General features: G+C 38.8%; 1 protein-coding gene and 1 long non-coding RNA gene across 4 annotated transcripts in view; one reads left to right on the top strand and one right to left on the bottom strand.

The window, feature by feature from the left end:
* The window catches only part of FAM172A (family with sequence similarity 172 member A), a 394,773-nt gene extending 374,580 nt beyond the window's left edge, over positions 1-20,193 (top strand). For all 3 annotated transcript variants that reach the window (XM_043913602.1, XM_043913603.1, XM_043913594.1), the window contains one exon: positions 17,005-20,193. In XM_043913602.1, the coding sequence (XP_043769537.1) occupies positions 17,005-17,147 (143 nt within the window). In that variant the 3' untranslated portion in view covers positions 17,148-20,193. The remainder of the gene's footprint in view (positions 1-17,004) is intronic.
* On the bottom strand, positions 1,591-5,754 carry LOC122700609. The gene is made up of 3 exons (XR_006342820.1): positions 5,693-5,754; positions 4,493-4,601; positions 1,591-1,648 (listed from the first exon to the last, which is right to left on the bottom strand). It is a non-coding gene; the product is annotated as an uncharacterized LOC122700609 (long non-coding RNA).
* Positions 20,194-24,658: the final 4,465 nt, after the last annotated feature.

Genomic DNA, 24,658 nt, shown 5'->3' with positions numbered 1-24,658 from the left:
CATACATTGATATGAATCAGCCATAGATTTACACGTATTCCCCATCCCGATCCCCCCTCCCACCTCCCTCTCCACCCGATTCCTCTGGGTCTTCCCAGTGCACCAGGCCGGAGCACTTGTCTCATGCATCCCACCTGGGCTGGTGATCTGTTTCACCATAGATAGTATACATGCTGTTCTTTTTAAATATCCCACCCTCACCTTCTCCCACAGAGTTCAAAAGTCTGTTCTGTATTTCTGTGTCTCTTTTTCTGTTTTGCATATAGGGTTATCGTTACCATCTTTCTAAATTCCATATATATGCGTTAGTATGCTGTAATGTTCTTTATCTTTCTGGCTTACTTCACTCTGTATAAGGGGCTCCAGTTTCATCCATCTCATTAGGACTGATTCAAATGAATTCTTTTTAACGGCTGAGTAATATTCCATGGTGTATATGTACCACTTTCTAACACCATACACAAAAATAAACTCAAAATGGATTAAAGATCTAAATGTAAGACCAGAAACTATAAAACTCCTAGAGGAGAACATAGGCAAAACACTCTCCGACATAAATCACAGCAAGATCCTCTATGACCCACCTCCCAGAATATTGGAAATAAAAGCAAAACTAAACAAATGGGACCTAATGAAACTTAAAAGCTTTTGCACTACAAAGGAAACTATAAGTAAGGTGAAAAGACAGCCCTCAGATTGGAAGAAAATAATAGCAAATGAAGAAACAGACAAAGGATTAATCTCAAAAATATACAAGCAACTCCTGCAGCTCAATTCCAGAAAAATAAATGACCCAATCAAAAAATGGGCCAAAGAACTACACAGACATTTCTCCAAAGAAGACATACAGATGGCTAACAAACACATGAAAAGATGCTCAACATCACTCATTATCAGAGAAATGCAAATCAAAACCACAATGAGGTATCATTACACGCCAGTCAGGATGGCTGCTATCCAAAAGTCTACAAGCAATAAATGCTGGAGAGGGTGTGGAGAAAAGGGAACCCTCTTACACTGTTGGTGGGAATGCAAACTAGTACAGCCGCTATGGAAAACAGTGTGGCGATTTCTTAAAAAACTGGAAATAGAACTACCATATGACCCAGCAATCCCACTTCTGGGCATACACACCGAAGAAACCAGATCTGTTTGTATTCTTTCTTGCCTGCAGTATACTGGTTACTGATCAGGAAGAAAAATGCTTTCCAGTTTGGGCAATTTTGTTGTTGTTGTTGGACCATTCATGTGTTTCAATCTCATTCCTCTTTGATCAGTTCAGTTCAGTCGCTCAGTCGTGTCTGACTCTTTGTGACCCCATGGACTGCAGCATGCCAGGCCTCCCTGTCCATCACCAACTGCCAGAGCTTGCTCAACCTCATGTCCATTGAGTCAGTGATGCCATCCAACCATCTCATCCTGTGTCGTCCCCTTCTCTTCCCGCCTTCAATCTTTCCCAGCATCCGGTTCTTTTCCAATGAGTTGACTCCTCGCATCAATTAACCAAAGTATTGGAGTTTCAGCTTTGGCATCAGTCCTTCCAATGAGTATTAGGACTGATTTCCTTTAGGATGGACTGGTTTGATCCCCTTGCAGTCCAAGGGGCTCTCAAGAGTCTTCTCCAACACCACAGTTCTAAAGTAGTTGTCTGAAAAAAATAAATAAAGTAGTTGTCTGAATAATATAATAATACAATTATCTTCAAAAAATATGATTCTCTAAAGAATATATAGATCATCCATTCCGTTAGATGTGTGTCATTTTATCTTTTGAGCACCTGACTCTCAGGCCACCTAAAAGTCATTACACTGATGTCCACTTGGCTTTACTTCCCCCAGGTTGCTCTTTAGTGGTGTGCCATAAGCCTGCATTAAGGATGCCGTAATTAAAAACAACTGTTCTGCACAACTGGTTTGCTTTTACCACCTCGAGGCAGTGAATTATCATCAACTCTGTTGCCCTCTTTGTATCTGTCAATAGAAAGCTCAGTCAAATTTTTGACCATCATCTGGCAATTACATATTAGTCATCCTTATGTGTTCATCTTACCCTATCCCTGCCTCTCTGCTATTTCTCTACTATTTTTCACTTATTTCTCTTTTGTCCTACTATAATGTATATATGTCATCTTAAATGCTTTTTCAATGAAATATATGAATAAGTATTAAACAGATAAGCAGAAGTAACTACTATATTTTTACTTAATATAATATTATTAAAGTTTTCACTGTACAGATTAAATCACTGTAGAGATACACTTTTAGCCCCATTTCTTATATTTTGTAAATATATTTTTTTCTAGTCAGTGGGTTATAGCATTCTTTATTAGAGATTCTTGAAGTACTTTTGTCTTAATGATACAGGTCTTCCTTTATTTTTTGTAGGAAAGTTTTTAACAACTCATGATTCTACTAATACATATACATTGTTGTGCCCCCAAACACTGAAATCTGACTAACTGAGGACATCTTATTGTCAGTAACCAACATCTTCATGTCTCACTGTACAGATTAATCCTCCACCTTAGTTAACCTTCTCAGTGGATTCACAAACTTCCCCATCAGTGTGACTTTTTAAATTTTCTCTGTGGAAAAGAAATAAAATAATAGATGCCATTCACGTTCAGTGATGCCCAAAGGATACAGTTGAGATTCTTTGGGTGGGTAATTCCCATCTATTGCCACTTTAACAAGATCTAAGTAATAATTGTAACAATGATTTTAAAACATTTGGGGGAAAAAAGAGACCTTTATGACCCTATAATTAACTTTAAAATGTTGCTTAGAACCAGGGTACAAAGCAAAGAAGTAGGAACAATATGTATTTGTCAAATTTTGTAACACATGTAAAATCTACTTTACATCCATTGCAATATCTCATACCCCAGGACTGCAACTGTTTACAAACCCAGAAGTAAATTTAATTCCAGAGAGGAAAATTTAATTTCTTGAGCAATAATGAAAGATTTCCGCCTGTAAGTCTTCTGGACAGTTGCAGAAAAGCCTGTATAAGTCCAATTAGAATTTTGAAATGTTTTTTTAGGATAAAGTTTAGTACAGATGCAGTAAGGATTATAATTATAAATACTTTTCATAACCCTTCCTAATAATTATTTAACTGTATCTGTTTCTATTCAGTTTTTATCATAACTCAGTCCTTAGTGGAACTTAAGGACTGATACTCTAAAATATTATCTGGTATTGAAGTAACCAGTCCTATCTAATACATGCCCACATCATTTTCTAAACTAGGAATAATAGGAATTTTATTACATGACATATTTGAGAATATATATGTCATTTAAAATCAATGCATTTTTATCTTAATGGGAGATATTCTATATGTATTGATAGTGTTGTGTAAATAAGTTCAGGATCCTTTAAGGATTCTTCTCATGTAGAAGGCAGTTGCATTATGTGATTTTTTTTTTTTTTTTAAGAAAAGGACATTCAGAGAGAAAATGCCTTGGGGGAAAGAACTGAGAATAAAATTAAAGTAGTATCAGACAGGTGAGGGCAAATTCTAGACTTAACTTAAATTGAAAAGACATCCCAGTGTTAGGAGCATAAGTGACCCTCCAGAAGCTGCATGTCATAAGGTGACCGGGAACTTTCATGACCAGTAGTGAGCAACTAGATGCCATTACCTGACAAAACGTTTTCTTCCTTTTTTTCTTTTAAAGTGCATCATCACAAAATCAAAGTAGACAATGTAATAATTTTATGCCAGGTTTATGTTATTCACAATAATTTGCTTTACGTGATATTTCACTTGTCTCTATTAGTTAATGTTATGAGTACTTTTGGAGGCTATTTTGCTTATAGTTCACAGTTTCCTTAAATTTACAACTAGAAGAAATGAAAGCTCTAAGAATTACAAAGAAAAAGCAGAAATTATTCAGATATGATTGTTTAATTAGAAAATTCAAAATCTACAGATAAATTTTTAGGATGACAAGGGTAGTTTAGGAAATTTTCTAGACACAAAATAATTATACAAAAATCAATTGTATTTTTATATACCAACAACAAGCAGTTAAAGATCTGTTTATGGTAGCATCAAAAACATGTCATACTAAAAAAAAATTCACTCGACACAGTAAACTTGTCTTTTCTCCCCAGATTGATAACAGAAGTTTAACATAATTCTTGTCAAAATCCCAGCAAGATTTTTTTGTAGATACAACCCTTTGAGGTTCCAAGACCACCCTCACTTCTGATACCAACCACAAGTAGGCGTCACTAAGCCATCTTCAGGTTTCGTCTTGTGCCAGAAGCACGCAGAGTGCTCACTGAAGGCTGTTATAAATCTAGTACAGTAAAAGGGTGTAGATTAAAATTAGCCAGGGAAAAGCACATAGGGCAGAGTCCAGGAAAGTTCCAAGGATGAATTTCCATTTGTCCTCTTCCAATCGAGTCTTGGCTAGGGCTATCTTTTCCCAGCAACAGTGTGTAAGAATACACATAGAATAGTGCAGACTTGGGAAACTCACTTGAACCATGGTGTCCAGAATTTTTATTGGGACTCAGCTCATATTGACATGGTTGACCACCTGCATTGCTGACTTTAATCTCCAGATACTCCAGAGGTACAGCTGAAACCTTTTGAGGCAAGGTCAAATAAATCATTACTGTACAGTAGATATACATGACTTTATTCTAAAATTTATATAAAAGGGCAAAGGAACTAGAATACTCCAAACAACTTTGAAGAAGAAGAATAAAGTGGGAAGAATCAGACTCTGATTTTAATACATCACTGGCAAAGATACAAAGAAAACTAGATCACTCACACGTTGCTGGAAGGACTGTAAAACTGTGGTAACTATGGAGAACAGTGAGGGGGTTTCTTGCAAAACAAAACATGCAAGTAATATACAGCACAGCAGTTGTATTCTTGGGCATTTATCCCAGAGAAATGAAGATTATGTCACAGAAAAATTCATACATGACTATTTAGAGCAGCTTTATTTATAATAGCCAAAAAACTGAAAACAACCCAGATATCCTTTGAAATGGGAATGGTTAAACTGTGGTACATCCATATCATGGAACACTACTCAGCAATAAAAAGAAACAAACTATTGATTCATACAACAACCTGGCTAAATCTCCAGAGAATTAAGCTGAATGATAAAAGCCAGTCCCATGAGATTACGTACTGCATGATTCATTTATATAATATTCTTCAAATGACCAAATTCTAGAAATGAAGAACAGATTAGTGGTTGCCAGAGGTTAAGGAAAGGCTGGAAGGAAGGTGGATGTGGCTATAAAGTGAAACATGAGTGATCTCTGTGGTGATGGAAGGTTCTATAGATTAACTGTAGCATGTTAATATCCTAGTTGTCACATTAAACTACGGTTCTATAAGGTGTTGCTGTAACAGGAATCATATACAGGACACAGGACCCATTTGTGTTATTTCTTAACAACTGCATATGAATCTATAATTATCTAAAATAAAAAGTGTAATTATAAATGAATGAATCCAAAAAAATGAAATGCAAATCCTCTATGGAGAAACTGATAAACCTTCATTAAGAGACTTTAAAGATGATCTAAATAAATGTCAAGATGTATAACAGTCACCGATTGATTACAGGATTCAACACTGTAGATATATCTACAATGTGTATATAGGCTTAGTACAATTCCAAATCATTAAGTGACTGGGGCAGTGGCTACTTTACCGTCTTTCCTTCACCTCCTCTTCCTATTGGCTGCACCGCAGAGGTCTGTTCTTTTGAGAGCCTGACAAAACAATATAAAACGATGCTGTAGATACAGAGGTTCTTCTGATTCACGTATGTACTCAGAGAACCACTAGAACTTTGCTTTGTAAAGTCACCAGTTTTTATTGCTGTGATCTTCCGTATGCTTCCATTTCCTTTCTCTTTTTTTTCCCCATTTCCTTTATTTCAAAATAAGAACCATCATCAAAATAGTGCAAAAACCATAGAAAACATCTATGGATTTGTGTTTTATTATGCCTTAATAGCATTTAATCAGTATCAGGTTTCTGGTGAATTCTGTTCTGGAAAGGTTTTTATACAACACATATCTATTAAGCCTCAGCTGTGATTTCTGGAATAAAAAGTTTTGAGGCATTACCCTCAAAGGATTAGGAGATAAAACAAGGTATTTTCATACATGAAATGGCTACTTAAGCAAAGTAAGTATATGATAATATAGTATATGCTGCTGCTGCTAAGTCACTTCAGTCGTGTCCAACTCTGGGCGACCCCACAGACAGCAGCCCTCCTACACAAAATACTGAAACATGAAGAAAGGAAGTGGTTGGTGTGGGGTAAGGTTAATCAAGGAAGTCTTATTAGAGGAAGTAAATATTGAACTGGATCTGAAAGTAATAAGACATATCTTCTGAAAATGTTTTATTACAATGCTTAATCAATTTATAAATATTAACTATATTTCAGCAAAGTGTCTGAATAGCCATGGCCTGTCACAGCTGCTCTGGACTTTAGATTTCTCACTTGTGAAATGGAGCTGTTAGATGAAATTTTATCTTGGGTTCTTCCCATGTCCTTACTATCTTATATTTGATACATTTCTATCTGCATCTAAATTTGAACCGAGTCCACTACATCTTGGGAATGCAAGCGCTTGAATGGTTAAAGTTTGACTCTGCAAATTCTCAGTTCTGACACTGTCCTAAACGTCGTCTGATGCTAGTAAGTTGTATGTACTAGAGAAGGACAGCATTTTAGCTAACTAGAACTACAAGATACTCTGCACTTAGCAGCTGGTTACTAATGGGCTCTGGGTCACCTGTACCTACCTCATCAGTTTGTAGGAGAGAGCAAGAAAAACACTCTACTCCTTCAGTTTTGGTTATAGAGTATCCAACCGCTATTACTGTTAGAGGATTTTATTTCTAGGCTCTAAAAGCTGGTATACACTTCAATATAGGGTACATTGATCCATCTTTGTTGAAGATGAGTAAAGTTTGACCCCTGCCTTCAAAAACTTCACAATGGTAATCAATCTCTTCTCTGACTGGACTTCAGAATCACAGATGCCCAGACAGTGAGATTTTGAAAAGGTTTAAAAATTGTCAGTTGACCTGGGCCTGGGAGAATGGGGGATACTTATAGAAAAACAGTTGATGGATTAAACCTAGAAAAGAAGGCTCAATCCAGGGAATTGAGGGCTTTAAACCACATGGAAGAATTTCTACTTAATTTGAAAGATTATGAAGAAAATTGGATATGTTTGAGCTGAGAAAGAGGTCTATGACACAAATGATACTTTAGAATTTTTCATCTGGTAGCAGGGTACAAGATAGAAGAGAAGAGGGTGAACGCAATGAAGTTTAAGTTAGGAGGAAGTTTCTGGATGCTAAATAAGAGGTCATTAAATCCAGACTGGTAACAGGGGAATGGAAAGGGGCAAAAAGAGATTGGAAAAACTTTGCTGAGGTATAACTGTGAGGATTTGGTAACATTGGATCAGGAGTCAGCGAACAAGCAAACACAAAATCAAAGGTGACTAAGAGGCTGGGCTGGAGTCGCTAGGAGAATACTGTGTCTATTCATAGAAGTGACGGAAAGTGGGAAAGCCTGCCTGGAGAGTAGGTCCACAGTCGCCTCTGGGTGGCCTGCAGAAATGGAAGACTGTGAGAGCACATCCCCAGCCTGATACCTTCCCAGCACACACCCCAGCCCTGAGGGTCAAGAACCAGAGGCATCAGTGGAGAGCACAGTTGTTAGGAAAATGCTGTTTCTAATCCAGCTACTACTTTGAAGTATTTTATTAGGCTGCCTTTCAACTCTTGACTGCATATTACTGTTGCCTACTACTATAACTCACTTTATGTGAGCCAGCAGTAGGTGTGTTTTATACTCTGAAGTGTGCAGGAGGAAAATGATCTAGAGGTGGGAGGAGTTGATAAATGCAATCAGGGAGGGTTAAATCCATCATTCCAACTCCCCCATAATCCATTCAGTCTTTACCAAAAAAAAAAAAAAGTTACTCATTAAGTGCAAATTCTATTTCTCCTTTGATGAAACTCTAGAGCTTGTACTTGGAATAAAATTAAATTAATTCCACTGTACTCAAAATAAAATCAAAACCTTGCACTGTGGCCTGAGAAGCCTCACATGGCTTGGAGGCTGCCCACCTCTCTGAATCGTCTTCCACCTTCCCCTCACCCTCCATGCTCCGGGCACTCACTCTTCAGTTCCTTGACTGTGACATGCTCGTCCCCGCTGTGACCCGCACCCCACCTCCCCACACCCCCCACCCTTGTTCTCCCAGGACCCTGCCTACAGCATCCTCCCCAGACCTGCATCTGGCTCCCTCTTGCCATTCTGGTCTCGGGTCAGAAGTCTTTTCCACCAAGTTTAAATGGGCGACCACCTCTCCTCTTTGCTCTCTTCACATCCACCATTGTGGTTTTTTTTTTTTTCCTTTTTCCACAGTGCTTCTGACTCTGAAATTATCAGGTTCCTTGGTATACCTGGTTATCACTTGTCATCCCCCACCAGCATATATGTTGCAAGAGCAGAGTCTTTGTATATCTTGCTCACCACCATATCCCCAGCCCAAAGAAACAGTGCCTGGCACACAGTGTGGATGAATGTATAAATTAATCACTCACAGGACCCATGGAAAAAACTTCCCACAGAATATATCCTCTAGAATAGAATCCACGGTTGAGTGAAGAGGACCACAGAAGACTCAGATATTTGAACTAGTAAATGATTTTCTTTTGCATAGAAATAAAGTGTTTTGCAATCCATTCAGTCTCTCCCCACCCTCTCTCTCTCTCATTCCCTCTCTCCTTTCCTCTCCCTTACTTCCCTTCTCTTACTTTCTCTCCCTTTCTCCCTACCTCTCTGTTACTTACACACACACACACACACACACACACACACACACAGTCAGACTGGCAGCCGTAGGCCATGGGTAGCTAGCGAGGAATGCAGAGAAGCTGGAAGAACAGGGAAGCCTGGCAAGGCACCTAGAAACCTGCAGTAGCCCTCGGGAACAGAAGCGGACCCAGAAAGCTCTTCGCTGCTTGTGTTGGAAATATGATCAAAAACCTATGGAAACAGCTATTTCATGATTCTTTGCATTCCTTATTTAGAGCTCTGTGCTTGTACGATCCTCTGGTAAGTTCAGTTCAGTTCAGTCGCTCAGTCGTGTCTGACTCTTTGCAACCCCATGGACTGCAGCACGCCAGGCCTCCCTGTCCATCACCAACTCCTGGAGTTTACCCAAACTCATGTCCATTGAGTCGGTGATGCCATCCAACCATCTCATCCTCTGTCATCCCCTTCTCCTCCTGCCATCAATCTTTCCCAGCATCAGAGTCTTTTCCAGTGAGTCAGTTCTTTGCATCAGGTGGCCAAAGTATTGGAGTTTCAGCTTCAGCATCAGTCCTTCCAATGAATATTCAGGACTGATTTCCTTTAGGATGGACTGGCTGGATCTCCTTATAGTCCAAAGGACTCTCAAGAGTCTTCGCCAACACCACAGTTCAAAAGCATCAAGTCTTCGTTGCCCAACTTTCTTTATGGTCCAACTCTCACATCCATATGTGACTACTGGAAAAACCATAGCTTTGACTTGATGGACCTTTGTTGGTAAAGTAATGTCTCTGCTTTTTAATTTGCTGACTAGGTTGGTCATAGCTTTTCTTCCAAGGAGCAAGCATCTTTTAATTTCATGGCTGCAGTCACCATCTGCAGTGATTTTGGAGTCCAAGTCTCTCACAGTTCCCATTGTTTCCCCATCTATTTGCCATGAAGTGATGGGTCTGGATGCCATGATCTTAGTTTTCTGAATGCTGAGTTTTAAGCCAACTTTTTCACGCTCCTCTTTCACTGTCATCAAGAGGCTCTTTTGTTTGTCTTCACTTTCTGCCATAAGGGTGGTGTCATCTGCATATTTGAGGTTATTGATATTTCTCCCTGCAATCTTGATTCCAGCTTGTGCTTCATCCAGCCTGGCATTTCACATGATGTATTCTGCATATACGTTAAATAAACAGGGTATACAGCCTTGACGTACTCCTTTCCTGATCTAGAACCAGTCTGTTGTTCCTTGTCTGATTCTAACTGTTGCTTCTTGATCTGCATACAGATTTCTCAGGAGGCGGGTTAGGTGGTGTTGTATTCCCATCTCTTTCAGAATTTTCCACAGTTTGTTGTGATCTACACAGTAGATCACAGATCTGGTAAAACTACCTTTGAAAATGACAAGGGGAACCTAGAAAAAGAGAACTTTTGCCCAGACCTGGGCTCAGATTTTACAGGGAAACTGTATTCCCGGAGGCCAGGCCTTGTGACAACACTATGAGTAGTACACGAGACAAGAATGAAAACCAAAGAATGGGACTTCCACACCACCTATCTGGGTTTGATGAGCAATTAAAGCAACTAAAATGTGTCCATTTTCTATTGTTTAGGAGAGGTGTGCTAGAGAGGTCTGCCCGGTTTAGTGTTGGAGACCCATAGCCACTGCAGGCTCTCTACTCTGCCTGAGAAGAAGTTTGCTTCCCAAAGTTGTCTCCTTGAGTCTTAAGCTGCCCAGTGCCCAAACCACCACCCACTCCCCTTCCATAGATGAGAGATACAGAAAAGATGCTGGAGGAAAGGACAGGCTTTCCCAGAAGCTGCAGATGACCCAGAAGTTTCTACCACTGATTTTTTGGCCCTTGTTTCAGCCTGTTTTCTCTGGTCAAGCTTGATGACTTGCCTTTAGGGTCTCAACACAGTCTCAGCCTTAGTGGGTTTGCAGCGTTGTTAGCAATCAAAGCAGACTTAGCCTGTATCTTCTTACACAAGTAATTTAACCAGGCCACGTGACATGTTTAGTGAGCTGCTCTTGGCATTTTCCTCACACAGTCTCAGTGAACACCCCACTTTGTTTACCCCCACCGCCACCCCCACAAGACTGAGTCTCACACTTGTGCCTTCTAACTTGCAGAGTTACCATTAGGAGCCCTTCTGTGTTCAAATAGTGGTAGATTTATTCTTTTAAATGATGTTCTCCTTGGAAGCTCTGGAATTCATTTTGCAATGAATTTTAGTAGTAATATATGTTTTCTTTCTTTTTAGAAGGCACAGTATTTTTCCATGCTCTAGTATTTCTCTAATTCTTTATAGCTTTCTAAAAATAACCACTAGTGAGCTCATAAATTCATTAGTTAATCCCACTGGGACTCAATAATGCATATTACAGACCTCCTGATTTTTATATATTAGATTTTCTCAAGAATTCCCTTACCTGTTATTATCAACATAGCTATATTGACAGGGTCTTCATTACTTCCTAATTGCTCATATTTCTTTTTCTTGTTAAAGATCAATTTTTAAAATCAAGCCTTGTCAGTTTGAAAGTATCATAGATATGTTATCCTGTTAATGTGTTTCATATCTTTCTAGGTTTTTTGCCTTTCCCCCTTTATTGTAAGAAGCACATAAAATTTATTTATTATCTTTTTCTTTAAAAACAAATTCTTTTGCAGGGGAGGGGGATGTCAGGGAGAGGGCAGGGAAACAGTAGTTTTGCCTTCTGAAATAAAGATATTAAAAATGATATTTTATATTCAAAGGTAACTTTGTGAACAGTGATATTCCCTATTCTAAACCAGACCCTAAAATGTAAATTATACATAAATTGTTGAAATTATTCCATGACCTTTTGGTTTCAGACCCTGTAAAATAAGGTGACTAACCATAAGTAGAATAGTGAATGGCTGGCCAAGAAATTCTTCTAAATAATCTTTTCAGTGAGACCTTACCTACACTGTCCATCATATTATAGTAGTAAACCTCACCTCTGGAAAATCTGGGTGTGTGTGTGTGTGTGTGTATGCACATGTGTGCATATGTGTGATGTCACTTGAAGACTGATTATTTGCTTTCCCAGAGAACTCTTCACTTTATTAAAAGATTCACTGAAGAAGTAGATAACCTATTTCTTCCTTTAAAAACATTCTATTTACAGAAATTATATTTACATATAACTTTTTAAGACATCTACTGCATAAAATGAGGTACAGCTTCAGAGTAGACTACATCTACCAAAGTATAAACATCATGATTTTGGTTGCTAACTCAGTAGCATATTTTGGCATAGTTTTTGCCAAAAAAAAAAAAAAATCTCAGCACTAAGATCAAGTGAAGAGGAGCATGGACAAGGCAGATTTGCAAGAAACACTTGAATTAAAGTCATCATAGGAAGAAGTAAGGGGCATAGACAAAGCAAAAGACAGCAGTGTTTTCTTCTCTCATGCTATTCTTTGAGCATTCCACTGTCAGTGCTATCTCCAGCCGTTTCTTGTTTAATTTCTAAATGCTGATCCATAAATGTAGCCTCCTTCTTTCTCAGTTCCATTACAAGACACTGAAATGTGTCGTGTATGTGTAATGTGTTTCTATGCATAAAAGACACAGTCTTTTGGGAAAACATGACACATTTTAGCAATTTGATCTTCCTCATATGACTTATAGTCTCATCCTTTATGCTTAAAGTTTCTAACCTTTTTGACCATTTGTGCTGTCTCTACCTCCTTGAAATTTGCTATAGTTCATTTTTTAAACAATTGAGAGATAAAGAATATTCAGTGTAGTATTTTAATTGGAAGATCTCCTGTCTACTACCTTTTGGTTATTTCACAATGAATAACATCATTAACAAACAGTATTTGTGGAAGAAACATTATGTAAGAGAAGTAAAAGGCACTTTCTACCCTGTGTAAGGATAAAACAGCTAGCTGTAAGTAGGGTTCAGGTTATAGTGAAATTAATCTCTAATGTAATGAAAAAGAATTAACTTCACTTTTATTTAAGCTGACCCTTGATCATCTAAAAACATACTATTTTAACAAATAATACAATCGTGCTTTTAACTCTCCTTAAATTCTAGAGATAACATAATTCACCTACTTACAAGATTGCTAAATTATTGTATTGCCCTAGTTAACATATGAAGGAAAAAATAACCCATAATAAGAATAATATGCATATCAGTATTTAAAGTGCTCAAGAACACCTGCATGGGTCCTCTGCGTCGGATCGCCAGGAATTCTACATCTACAAATACAGGCCAGTTGCAGGTGTGCTTATCAGTGGCTCAAGAACTGTGAGCAGTGAGGCCAGTGATGAGATATTTCTCATATAGTAATCCATTCTTGGTAATATTCTGAACAACACAAACCACAAAATTCCTTCAATTTGCATGGCACCTGACTCCTGGAAGATTCTGTTATATTAAAAAATCATGCCGGAATACTTTGTTAAACAAATGTGAATTCTAAGCCCATAATCATAAACAAGTTTTTCAACTACATGAATAGCCAGTGAAACATTTGAAAACCATGTACAGTGCAGAACAATTCTTCATGCTGTAACACCCTGCAAACTGAAGGATGTCCACCTCCCCAGCTTTCTCCCAATAAATGCCAACAGCTCCTCCCAATTGTCTTGACCTCCAAAAAATTTTCCTATAAATTTCCAAAATGCCCCAGCGGCCACTACCATGTCCATTAAGAACCACTGATTATGACTGAGCAACGGCACTTTTTTGTAATAAAGAACTGAGATCCTGCACATTTTGATACTGAATTGATTGTGTGGCCTAGGAAACTGAATTTGCCCCAAAGGTGAGTCACCCAGTAGGAGAAAGCCTGCCAGCCTAAAAGGATACAAAAATCAACCTGGGAAAACCCTCTATCTCCTCATTGTGGGAACAACTTAGATTAGGAAAATGGGAGTTTGAAAAGTAGAAAGACGTTCACATTTCCTAAAAAGAGGAGTTTTTGCTAAAGGTAAAGTTGTGGTAGAGGAAAGACCAGGCCTGACTATAAAACCATGTTTATCTCCTTCAAGTAACAGTTAGTGCTGACTGGACTAGTTTCCAAGTCACTTACATATCACTGCAACTTATTAATAAATGGCTGCTTTTTTAGTTAGCCTAAACTTCCACCCTTTCTTTCCTCTTATAAATAGATGATATAATGGCCTTGTGTTCCCATCCTCACAGAAGAAGTTCCCTTAAAGTGGTATATTTTTTAATTACTAGAAAGCTGCTGTCCAAAGTTTCCATGCTATGGGTGGATATTCATACTAATTTGTGAATATTTTGATTGAACTTTGGCCTTGAATTCTCAAAAATGGTCTCCAAACATGTTCTTGAAATGTGTATACACAGCCCCAGATGGACATGCAACCACCTAATTTCCAAATGCTATTTTTAAATTATTAAAAATCTACTTACAGCAATTTAGAAAAAAAAGCCATTTTTCTTTTTTTTTTTAAAGAAAGCCATTTTTATAGAAGATATTTATGTTACCACTCCTTAGTTTAGGGAGAATTCTCCCTCCGCCACCTCATTCTCCATAATTCAGTTTCTAACCCACCTTGCTTATTACTTTACTTCTAGCAATTTCCCTTCCTCTGACAGAGCACACATTCTCATTATTTATTCTCTTAAATTGCAAGGGTAAATACTGAGAGTTAGTGCAGGTCCTCAGTTATCTCAGGGACTTTGGTCTTTTCAGCCCAAGACTAATCAAGCAGAGAGTCATCATAAGCTAAAACTAAAAAGCCTTTGTAGTGACTTTATCACCAGGGAAATTTGTTCATCCTTCAGAAGGACTGTCACCAGGAAAGAAAAAAAATAAAGGAGTTAAAATTGCTTCAGACCATTGACTCCTTAGGTCCCTCTAGATTCATACATTGAATTGGTTTTCAAGGGGTGGGAGGAATTATGAGAGGAGTTCCCTAAGAAAGCTTACAAATTCATCATAGCCTTGGTAACACTAGTAAGTCTAAGTGTGATCACTACGGAGGAAATGCCAAATGAGCCTGGAAGCATGGGAAATGAGAAGGAAAAGAGACAATTAACACCTTTATTTTTCCTATTGTGTTTGGGAATGGGTGTTTCCATGTAGTATGCATCTGAGAATAGTCAATACAATTGACTTAAAAATGTTTTTTCATTATAAGTGCTACTAATAATTATTATTGAAATGAACCTAGACTTACAAGACTATAGAAACAGGATTGGTCATTTCATAAACCAGTCTAGAAACTGGGCCCCCTTCTAAACATAGCCATGAAAGTAGGTATGTCTGAGCTTATGTAGAACTGCTCACAAACTTCTTTTGTATTTGGAGAATACAGATGACTCCAAATTCAAAGGAAGTCTTTTTAAGACTGTTAGCTGAATAAATCAGTGAAAGTTATATACTGACAATAAATATGGGGACGTTAAATATATTCTAAAGAACCTGAAATTTTACACACTTATTGATGCAGGCATGCATATATATATAATTTTTTTTCCCAAGAATTCTACTAAGACATCAAAATCCAGTCAGGCACTTTAGGATTTGCCAGGATCAACCTACACTCATCTTCTTTCTCCCCCTGAATAACATTGAATTTTGCCCAAAATGAGTAAGCCAATGGAAAGATGACCTCATTTTTCAGTCGGAACACAGCAGTGTTGGGGGATATTTCTCAAGGATATGACCTCAGTACTAGGTCTTAGTTCCAAATGCAGGTTCATTAGGCCAATCTGCAGAGGACAGGAGGGTAGAGAGCATCCTTCTGAGGACACCTATTAAAAGAGGGGTTCTCTAGTAAGCCCAGCTCCCACAGCTAAGTCACAGGCACAGAATATAGCTTTCTGCTCTCTGGTCGAGGCAGCCATAGCATCCTTATTGTTGTAACTCCCAGATTGTGATACTGTCACAAAACTGTTGCTAGGCAACAAATGTGGTTACCAGGACTCAGCGAATAGCTGAAGGGGAAAGCAAAGTGTTGCACCATTGTAGAGTAACCATAGCAATGACCTACTATTACAGACTAAAGAATTATCATTAACAATGTTAAAGTATCAGACAGAGGCCCCGAATCCAGAGACTTCCAGGCAGTGTCCCTCTGCATAATTGAGTGATCTAGGAAGAGATTTCAACGGTTTCAAAGCTATTCACTCATTATTTCTAGGGGGACAGTCTTTGTTGCTGTCATTTTTTTTTAATTTAAAAAGTGTTCCATTTATAAAGCTATTAGTAAAATGATGTGAGCTATCCCAAGGAGTCAAAAACAGATTAACGGCCTCATCTCTTCTTCTGTCTTCATCAATGTTACTATTTTTTGGCCTGTCTCAAACTGAAGATTTTATTAAAAAAAAAAAAATACATTAGCATGAAATTGAAGCCCACGGAAAAGAAGCTGTAGTAAAATAAAAGAGCTCCATAAACTGACCACTTAACCTTCATTTGGTGAGTTGCATTCCTCCTGACAACATAGGGGGGGCCTAGAGGCTGTTTTACTAGTGACTGCCTTGAAACACTGGGGGGTTTTGTTTAGCTTCTGTAAAACTCTCCCCTAAGATCTGTTTAAAAAATAACAACAACAACAAAAAAACACGTAGGCTGCTGAGACACTAAACGTGTTTCCTTCTCTCGGGAAGCTAAGAACCGTGAGTGCTCCGCGGTGGGTGCGGCAGCGGCCGGGACGCAGAGCCGCGCCGGGGAGACCAATCCCCGCGCGCGCCGGGCCTGGGGGCGGTGGGTGGTTTTCCCCGGAGGGAGAGGGAGTGGCCCTTCCCCGCCCCGCGCCTCCATTGGCCCGCAGGGGGCTGAGGCCGCGCCTCGGGCGACCGCTGGGAGACTAACGGGCCGCGGCCGCGCATCAGTGGGGGGGCGGGGGGCGTGCTGGGGGGCTCCGGCCCGAGACGGCGGAGTCTCGGGGTCGCGGGCTGGCGGGCGTCGCCGCGGAGTCGGCCTGCGAGCCCCCGGGGCGGGGGGGACCCAGGTGAGCCCTCAGGTACAGGGTGGTCCCCAGGGGTCGCAGGTCGCGGAGGGGCGGGGGGGGGGGTGCTGGGGGGGTCGGGGGGGCCGCAGGCTCCGGGACCGAAGACCGGCGGCCCCGTGTCCCCCCCGCCCTTCCTCCCGCGCCGGCAGCGCGCGAGGCCACCGCGTAACCCCCCCACCCCTTCCCCTGTCTGTGCGTTTTTTCAGGCACCGACCGCCACGAGCTCACTTCCTGGAAGAGCTTCCCGTCTATTTTCAAATTCTTCACCGAAGCCTCCGAGGCCAAGAACAGCTCCCCCAAGCCGGCTCTGACGCGGCGCTCGCACCGAATAAAGCACGAAGAGCTGTAAGAGGAGAGCGAGAGCGAGGACGCGGAGGGGGGCGGGGGGGGCGAGGAAGCGCCCCGGAGCCGGCGTCCGCCCGCCTCACCCCTCCACACACACACACCCACACCCACACACACACACCCCGCCGGCCCCGGCGAGCCGGCTCCCAGCCCCTCATTAGATTGTTTTCCCCCTCGGGCCACAGGGCCGTGATATATATATATAGACACATCTAAACGGCGTTCGGCATTATTTCTAGATGAGTGCAACTGTCAAAGCAATCCGGGTCCACCGGTCGCGCCGACGCTTCCTGCGGGCCGAGCCCGGGGCTCCGCGCCGCCCGTCAGCCCGCCGACTGAGGCTGACGGCGCCCTGCCCGGCGCGGCCGGCGCGCCTCCGACGATCCCGACGGAGCCCGCGCGGGCGCTGCGGGGCGAGCGGCGTCCGCGCGGTCCTACCGCCCGTCTCCGCACCGCTCCCGCGCCCCCCCCCACCCCCCCAACACTTTACCCAGAATCGTGTCCATTTTTTCCTCTCTCCGAACCCAAGCAAACTTTTTATTCTAGACTTAAAACTCCCATTTTCAATAGAATCTTTTTGTTCCCTCTCTCCGAAACCAAGCAAACTTTATTCTAGACTTAAAAACTCCCATTTTAAATAGAATTTTCCCTAAGGAGGTCTTACGTCTTTTTTTTTTTTTTTAAGAAGTTATACCATTCCTCATCCAAAACCAAACTCAAACCCCCCAAAGCCAAGTTCAAATTCAGAGCATGTATGCGGTGATGTACTGTGTAGTTTGGGGAGGGCAACTTGTGCGCTCCCTAACAATCTTATTTTTGAAACCAGAAGTGCACACACACACCAAAAAAAAAAAAAAAAGAACTTGGATAAAGTACCGAATCCACGTTATGGTGGAAAATCCTTGCCAGTTGAATATGAGACTTTATACAGGTCTCTAATTGCAGAAGAGAGTGTTTAAACCAATGCATAACGTTGAGCAAATCGTTTAAGTATATGGGTGAAAGGTTTCATTTTCAGTGAAATTTCCAACTTCATCATTAGAATTTACTTTCTAAAATACACAATGTGTATTGGGTAGCGTTGTAATTTAGATAGCATAGTTAAGTCTTGTTTAAATCTTAATGTAGAGGAAGTTTGTTGTTCTTGTCGTTAATCCTAACTGGATTGATATGTTCTGAGTGTTGGGGGTGGGGGTTGTTAGGCCTTTTTAGGGAGATAATTTTTTATCCTCATCAGGAAAATGAACCTACGTGCTCTTGAACCTTTTCCTTCCTGAAAGACATAGTGGAGCTGAGATGATTCTTTTTAGTTTTCTGCTCCAACAGTGTGAAAGACTTTTCTCCTCCCAACCCAATGGTATAATTCGTAGTAGTCCACCTCCTCTGTAAGCTTTTGTCCTACAGTTTCAACAGTTAAGTTTTTTAGTCCAGCTAAGATCTGGCCACCAACACTGTGAAATATGAGGTAAAATAAGTTAAGATTTTGCTGACTTTTAAATTCATATGTTAAATCTTAACATTATCAATTTTTTAATTACTTGTAGAATTTAATTACCTAGTGACGATTCTGTTTCTAATAAGTGAGAATCTGAATTTAATATTTTTCCATCCTTTTTTAAAGTATATTCAACAATATGCCTGCCTTATTTGAGGACATGATAAAATGTACCCAAAATGACTTAGGACTGTCTGACTCCTCAGAAAAATAACTTTAAAAAAAAACCTCATTGTTTTTATATTATGAATCGATTTCAGCAGGTTTTAAAACTGATAGTATCTGTGTTTGGTACACAAGTGCTTTAATTAGTTCTCATAATTTTAATGATGCTAAGTTAAGGTGATCTATCTTGAGTAGTCTTATATGAATATCTTTTGATGTTATTTTAGCAGAAGCAACATAGGTGGAAAAATCAAAACATCATTTTATCCAAGTCCTTGAAATGTATAACTCCAACAATGTCAAGCATGTTGGTCTGCAGTGTTTTCTGTTTTAGAAGCAGTGGTGAACTGTGTTAACTAATGATACCTTCCATTGACAGGCTTTGAGAATTGATATGGATTGTATGTATTTTTCAAAGTGTTATAAATTGTGTGGTGTTTACAGTATCTGAAAATGTTCACAGGGAACTCATTTTATTGTTTTGTTTTGTTTTTTTAATCAGCACTTGTCAGTTTGTGAAGCTTCTACAACTGAATTAGAGCAAATACGCTCGGATTATAAACCAGATCACTCCCATTCCTTCTCTTCAGTTTTCTCACCTCTCTCTTTAAAAACCTTTAGGGGTAACTGGAGTAAATCACTCTTTAATTGCCTTTAAAACTACTGGGTTGTTAGGCCTTACTTAACTATCTATAGAGAGCTATTTGCAAACTTAAGTTGTGTAAATATAGTTTCTACTTGTGGATCTAAGCTGTTGCCACCGGGAGAGAGCTAGGCAACCCACCCTAGATCTCCGGCTGATTACTGGTAAGATTCCTTGTAATGTGGAATTTTTTTGTAACCTGTTGATTATAGGTTTCTTGGTATAAATATAATACTATTATATTCACCTCAATTTTCCCAGAATAACAACAGTCAGTTGGTAGCAGCCCGCCTGCTTGAACGAGATAAGGGTTAACAAAGTTTCTGCTCTGATCTCCCACTCTGATTTCTTTAGACAAGTTTTCAGCAGAGTAGGGGTTTAAAGTTTGGAAGTGGGCTTTTATCTTTCTTTTTTTAATTATATAGTGAGTTCTTAGAGGAAGTGTAATGGGAAGCAGGGAGTTGCTGATAAATCTAAGGTTCAGAACAGTCCTGTTAAAACTTAAAAGCCAGATCCTGGCTTTGGAGCTTTCTAAAGGTACATAACCATACAGCCATTAAAGGTTTTCATGGATATTTGAATGGGGAAGGAGGAGATGTAATAATTGTTCTTTTCTCAAGTTTCTACCTTGTGCTTCAACTTGGATTACATTATTGTTTATACCAAAAGAAACCTAAGGCACAGGAGTTTCCTATATATGATATATTTCTGTTTGCTATTTTAAAATAAAAAACAATTTTCCCAATATTCAGTGATGTATTATTCTTGTTCAGAAGTTGATTTTATCACACATAGAGGTCAGTAAAAGCAGAAATTTTAAAAGAATGATGGGACAGCATTTATCAATATTTTAAACCTTATAGCTGCTTATTCTTACTATCATTATTGCTGTAAACTAATATCCTAACTTCAGTTGAGTCACTCTTTAAGTTGGAACTTTCACAAAGCTAATGTTTGTTTTTAAGACCTAAAATATCTCCTTAGCTACAAGGAAATTAGAACCTGTCGTTAAAGTATCATTTTATAAAATATACTTTACTATATATGGTAAACAAATGTGTTTTCCAGAAGGAGTCTGCTGAGATTAAATTGCTCCCAAATCCCTATATAGATCCTGGATGTATTATTACCTCTAATCTAAAAATATCCTGTTTACATGTATTTCACAGCTTTTCCTTCTTTAAAACCAGTAACTCCTTTGAGGGAGTGTGGATGACAAAATAATGTTTCCTGTATTAGCAGTACTAATACATTAGAATTTTTCATTTTTCTCTGGATTACCTGGTGGGGGGGTGGTTTCAATCCAGACACATGTGTGTCTCCCGTTGTAATCATGATTGTAACTGTAAACTGACAAGTTCCTTTCCGTGTCTGTAATCCTGGATCATTTCAGAAAGATTACTATTACAGAAAGTCTAAAATTTTCTCAAAAACTTTTCCTATGCCTCTATAGTGAAAAAAAAAAAGTCTTTAAATAAATGTAAGATAGTCTCGTTTTTGAAATATGGGTGGCAAAAAAGGATAATAGTGGTGGTTATTTCATGATTACTTATTAGGAGGTATAATAATATAAAATAAAAGACTCCGGGAGGTACCCCCTTTCAAAAATTGAATACTTTCCTTCCTTCCTTCCTTCCTTGTATAGTGTGACTGAGTGGGAGTCTCTTGAATTGTTCGTCTTCCTTTTATCTAATATTCTATTAATCTCCAAAAAGATCAGTTTGAGTCTGGGAAAGGGTTTTTAATCAACACTTCACAGAGCTTAAAGCTACCCTACCTAAAGCGTCAGCTTTGTTAGGCGGTTTTAGATTTGAAGCACTGCGACTGTCATGCACTGTACTAAAAGTAAAGAATGTACACCAAGTGGAAGATGTTGAAAAGAGGAAAATAGCACAAAGTCGATTAACAGAGATTCGAGAACAGAATAGCCATCAAAGCATTCCAGCATTTATCTCAAAATCTATGTAGGGTAAAAAAAAAAAAGGCAACAATGATAGTTTTAAACCTCACACTTAGGAGGGATGAATGTTGATTTAATTGATTCATTTGGATCGATGTTTTTAAAGTTTCACACCACTGATCTTTCATGTAGTGATGTCTTTAGCAGTCAGTGGTCTGACATGAGCCTTCTCAGATTTCATCAGTGGAACTCTCTGTGACATCTGAAATTATGCAACAGCCTGCGCAATGGTAACTTTGGAATTGGGAGACCTTGATGCCAAAGAGCATGGTTACATTCAAGAACTCTTGTTAATTCTTAGCACAGAGGTTTTAGAGGAGTGGTAATTATAAATGAACCTTAAAGGTTAAAGTCACCAAATATTATGTAGTGGGCTTTAATTGCTAGATAGGAGAAAATCGTCCTGAAAGTTTGACCATTAAGTGGATATCATGCAGTGACCAGCCTTTTCCTTTTGAATGGAAAAAAGCTTGAAAATGGAAATTTGGCTTAATCCATGAGGCCTTACAGGCAATTTTTCCCAGTCCTTTGCCTTGAGATTTGTTTTTTTTAAAAAAACCTTTCACTATATTCTTTGTATTGTTGAGTTCTATTTGAAACAGACATGAAACATGTTTCTAGAGTGAAATCTAGAGAGGCCCTGCATTTTTCTTTCCAGATCATTCCACTTTTTCTTCCTTGGCTAATGCACTGGGTAACATGGGAGACTGTCATAGGTAAAATAATGTTGAACTGTACTTTGTAGCCAGCCTGGAGTACCAATACAAAGAATCTGAAATGAAAAGACAACCAACACCCCCACGAATGATATGTCTCTTTTTAAAGTTTACAATTTGAATAATGAACTTGGATAGAAACTTGGCAGGAAAACAAACCATGGCACCATCACATCACCAACCATTTTCACTTTTCTGTCCAATTTCAGAGTGCATGTGTTTGTGAGTATTTCACTAGATCAGTGACAGCTCTTTATTTGCATAATTATATGCTCTGGTCTGAAGAGAAAACTAACCCCCAAATTTCATGGGTCACCAAACTGCAACAATCAATGTTTTATCACGTATGCTAAGCAAAATCTAAGAAGCTATATGAAGTTTCTTGGGGAGTTTTTACTCCTCAGAAAATTAAAGAGTTTTCCTCTCCTGAATAGATTCAAAATCTTTCCAAGTTCTTTGTAACTGAATTCTGTTTGAAGGCAAAACTAGAGATTAACATGTAGATCTGGATCTTAAACTGACTAGCATTACTTCAAAGTGGCTTAAGAAGAGCAGCATTTTTGGAACGCTAAACTTTTAAATTCTAAGTATTGCCCTTCATGCTATCAGGTAAAAAATTATTGGTCAAATTATGATGAGCCAAATTGAACTTCAAATTAACCGCAATTGAATATAAAGTTCATTTCCTTTTTTGGAATACTCAGGGTTTTTTTAAAGACCTAACAGAAAAATATGTATATATGCATATGTGTCTGTGTGTATGTGTACACACATACATGTACATGTCCACCCAGGGGTCTATATGGCCATTCCGCCAGGATGGACAACATACACTGTATATGTATGTCTTTTCGGTGCAAGTAACCTAGTAGGTATTCCATATATGTTGGTCATGAGGATTGTTTGTAAATTTACTTTCTCTTAAATTTTTCATGTTGAAATTCTGCAAGACATTGTAATAAATATTTTTGAATGCCTCAAGTTCATTTGCATCTGTAAATTATCTGTATGTAATGTGTGTGTTTAAGGTTGGCTTTATTTCATTAAAGAAGAGTTGATATAAACTGTTGGTGTCTTTAGTTTATAGGCAATCAGCCAGACTCGAAATAAAATGCAACAGAGAGACACATGCAGAGAGTGACTGTTATTCAAAATCCTGGAAAATATACTTTTACCTAGGCTCTTAAGGAGTATACTAGGTGCATGATTTAATTCTACTGCAAGAGAACTAGGTCTGTATTTCACTTAAAAGCATATAATACAATGCCTTTTTTTAAAGTGATCTGTTAGTAATAATAAATTAATAATTTCTTTATCATGTAATTTACTTTCATCAAGAAAAACATTAGAAAAAGAGAAACACTGAGCTAAAAATTTTAAGAATTGCATGGTTTTGAAGTATTTTATTCTCTGCCTTGGAGAGGGAGAAGTCTTTAGGTCAGGCATCTGAAATTTCCCAAAGTGTCCTATTATTTCAAGCAAAAAAGAAACCAATCTCTCCCAAGTTCTTAATTAAAGTTGAATTGCAAGTGGAAAACTCTTCTTTTTTAGTGCAAAAACTTAAACATCTGCTTATCAGGAGCACACCACATCTCACCTTGTTACTGTCTTTCCAAAAGGTTCACCTGGTTATTATGCTCTCTCTGCTCCACCCTTCATCTACCTCCCCAGAAACTGCTGTTTGTCTTGGATTCCTCTGGCTGAAAATTCCTCAAAACTGAAAATGTAAAAACAAAGTTTAGCTTTTTTTGTCAGAATGAGCTGGTGAGCAAATGAGTTAACATTGCTGTCTGACTAAGCAGTAAAGACTGAAAAAGAGTAGAACCCTTCTCAATTACCATTTAAAGATTTATAGGTTAGGGACCTATGTACCTCTGAGATCAATTTGCATTTTATTTTTAATGTATAAATATACAATATGTATGCCTAATTACTTTTTTTCCTCCATGTGACCTTTGTGGGACCTTACGATGAGTTTCAGATAGGGGTCTCAGTTTTCTCTTCTGCCTAGGACACAGAAAAACCTGTTAACTTCACACAGAATTCCACACATGGAGCAATTGCCCCTATAGCTGAAAGAGCTAGCTTTCTCTACCATTTTCATTTCTTTTTGCTCAAGTACTACCTAATCCCATTGTGCCTGAAAAAGGTACCTCTGATTCAGTTCATCTTCATGTACCTCCAAATAGTTTCCCACAGGGTTGTTTTCTTCTTTGTTTTAACTATAATTACATGGCTTTTTCCCAATAAATGTTCTACCTTCTCTGGGTACTGATAATCAGGATTTATATCAACTGAAGAAATATTGATGGTTTGTTGTGGTGGTTTTGGTTTGGAGATTTTGTGGAGAGGGGCGTTGCTTTTGCTTTTTTTCTTTTTTCTTTTTGCTTTGCCTCAGTAAATTACTTAATATCATCCCCTGGAATAGCCAGCTCTAAAAATAACCCTAGCACAGTGTCACAATTTGGCTTTCATACAGTTTCAAAAGAAAACCATTAAAATTGCATTGATCTCACAAATATTGATCTAGTGCTTG

The sequence above is a fragment of the Cervus elaphus genome, chromosome 9 (genome assembly GCF_910594005.1).
Source record: "Cervus elaphus chromosome 9, mCerEla1.1, whole genome shotgun sequence".
NCBI lineage: Eukaryota > Metazoa > Chordata > Mammalia > Artiodactyla > Cervidae > Cervus > Cervus elaphus.
The sequence above is the reverse complement of the archived record's forward strand: the minus strand, read 5'-3'. Positions and strand labels throughout refer to the sequence as shown.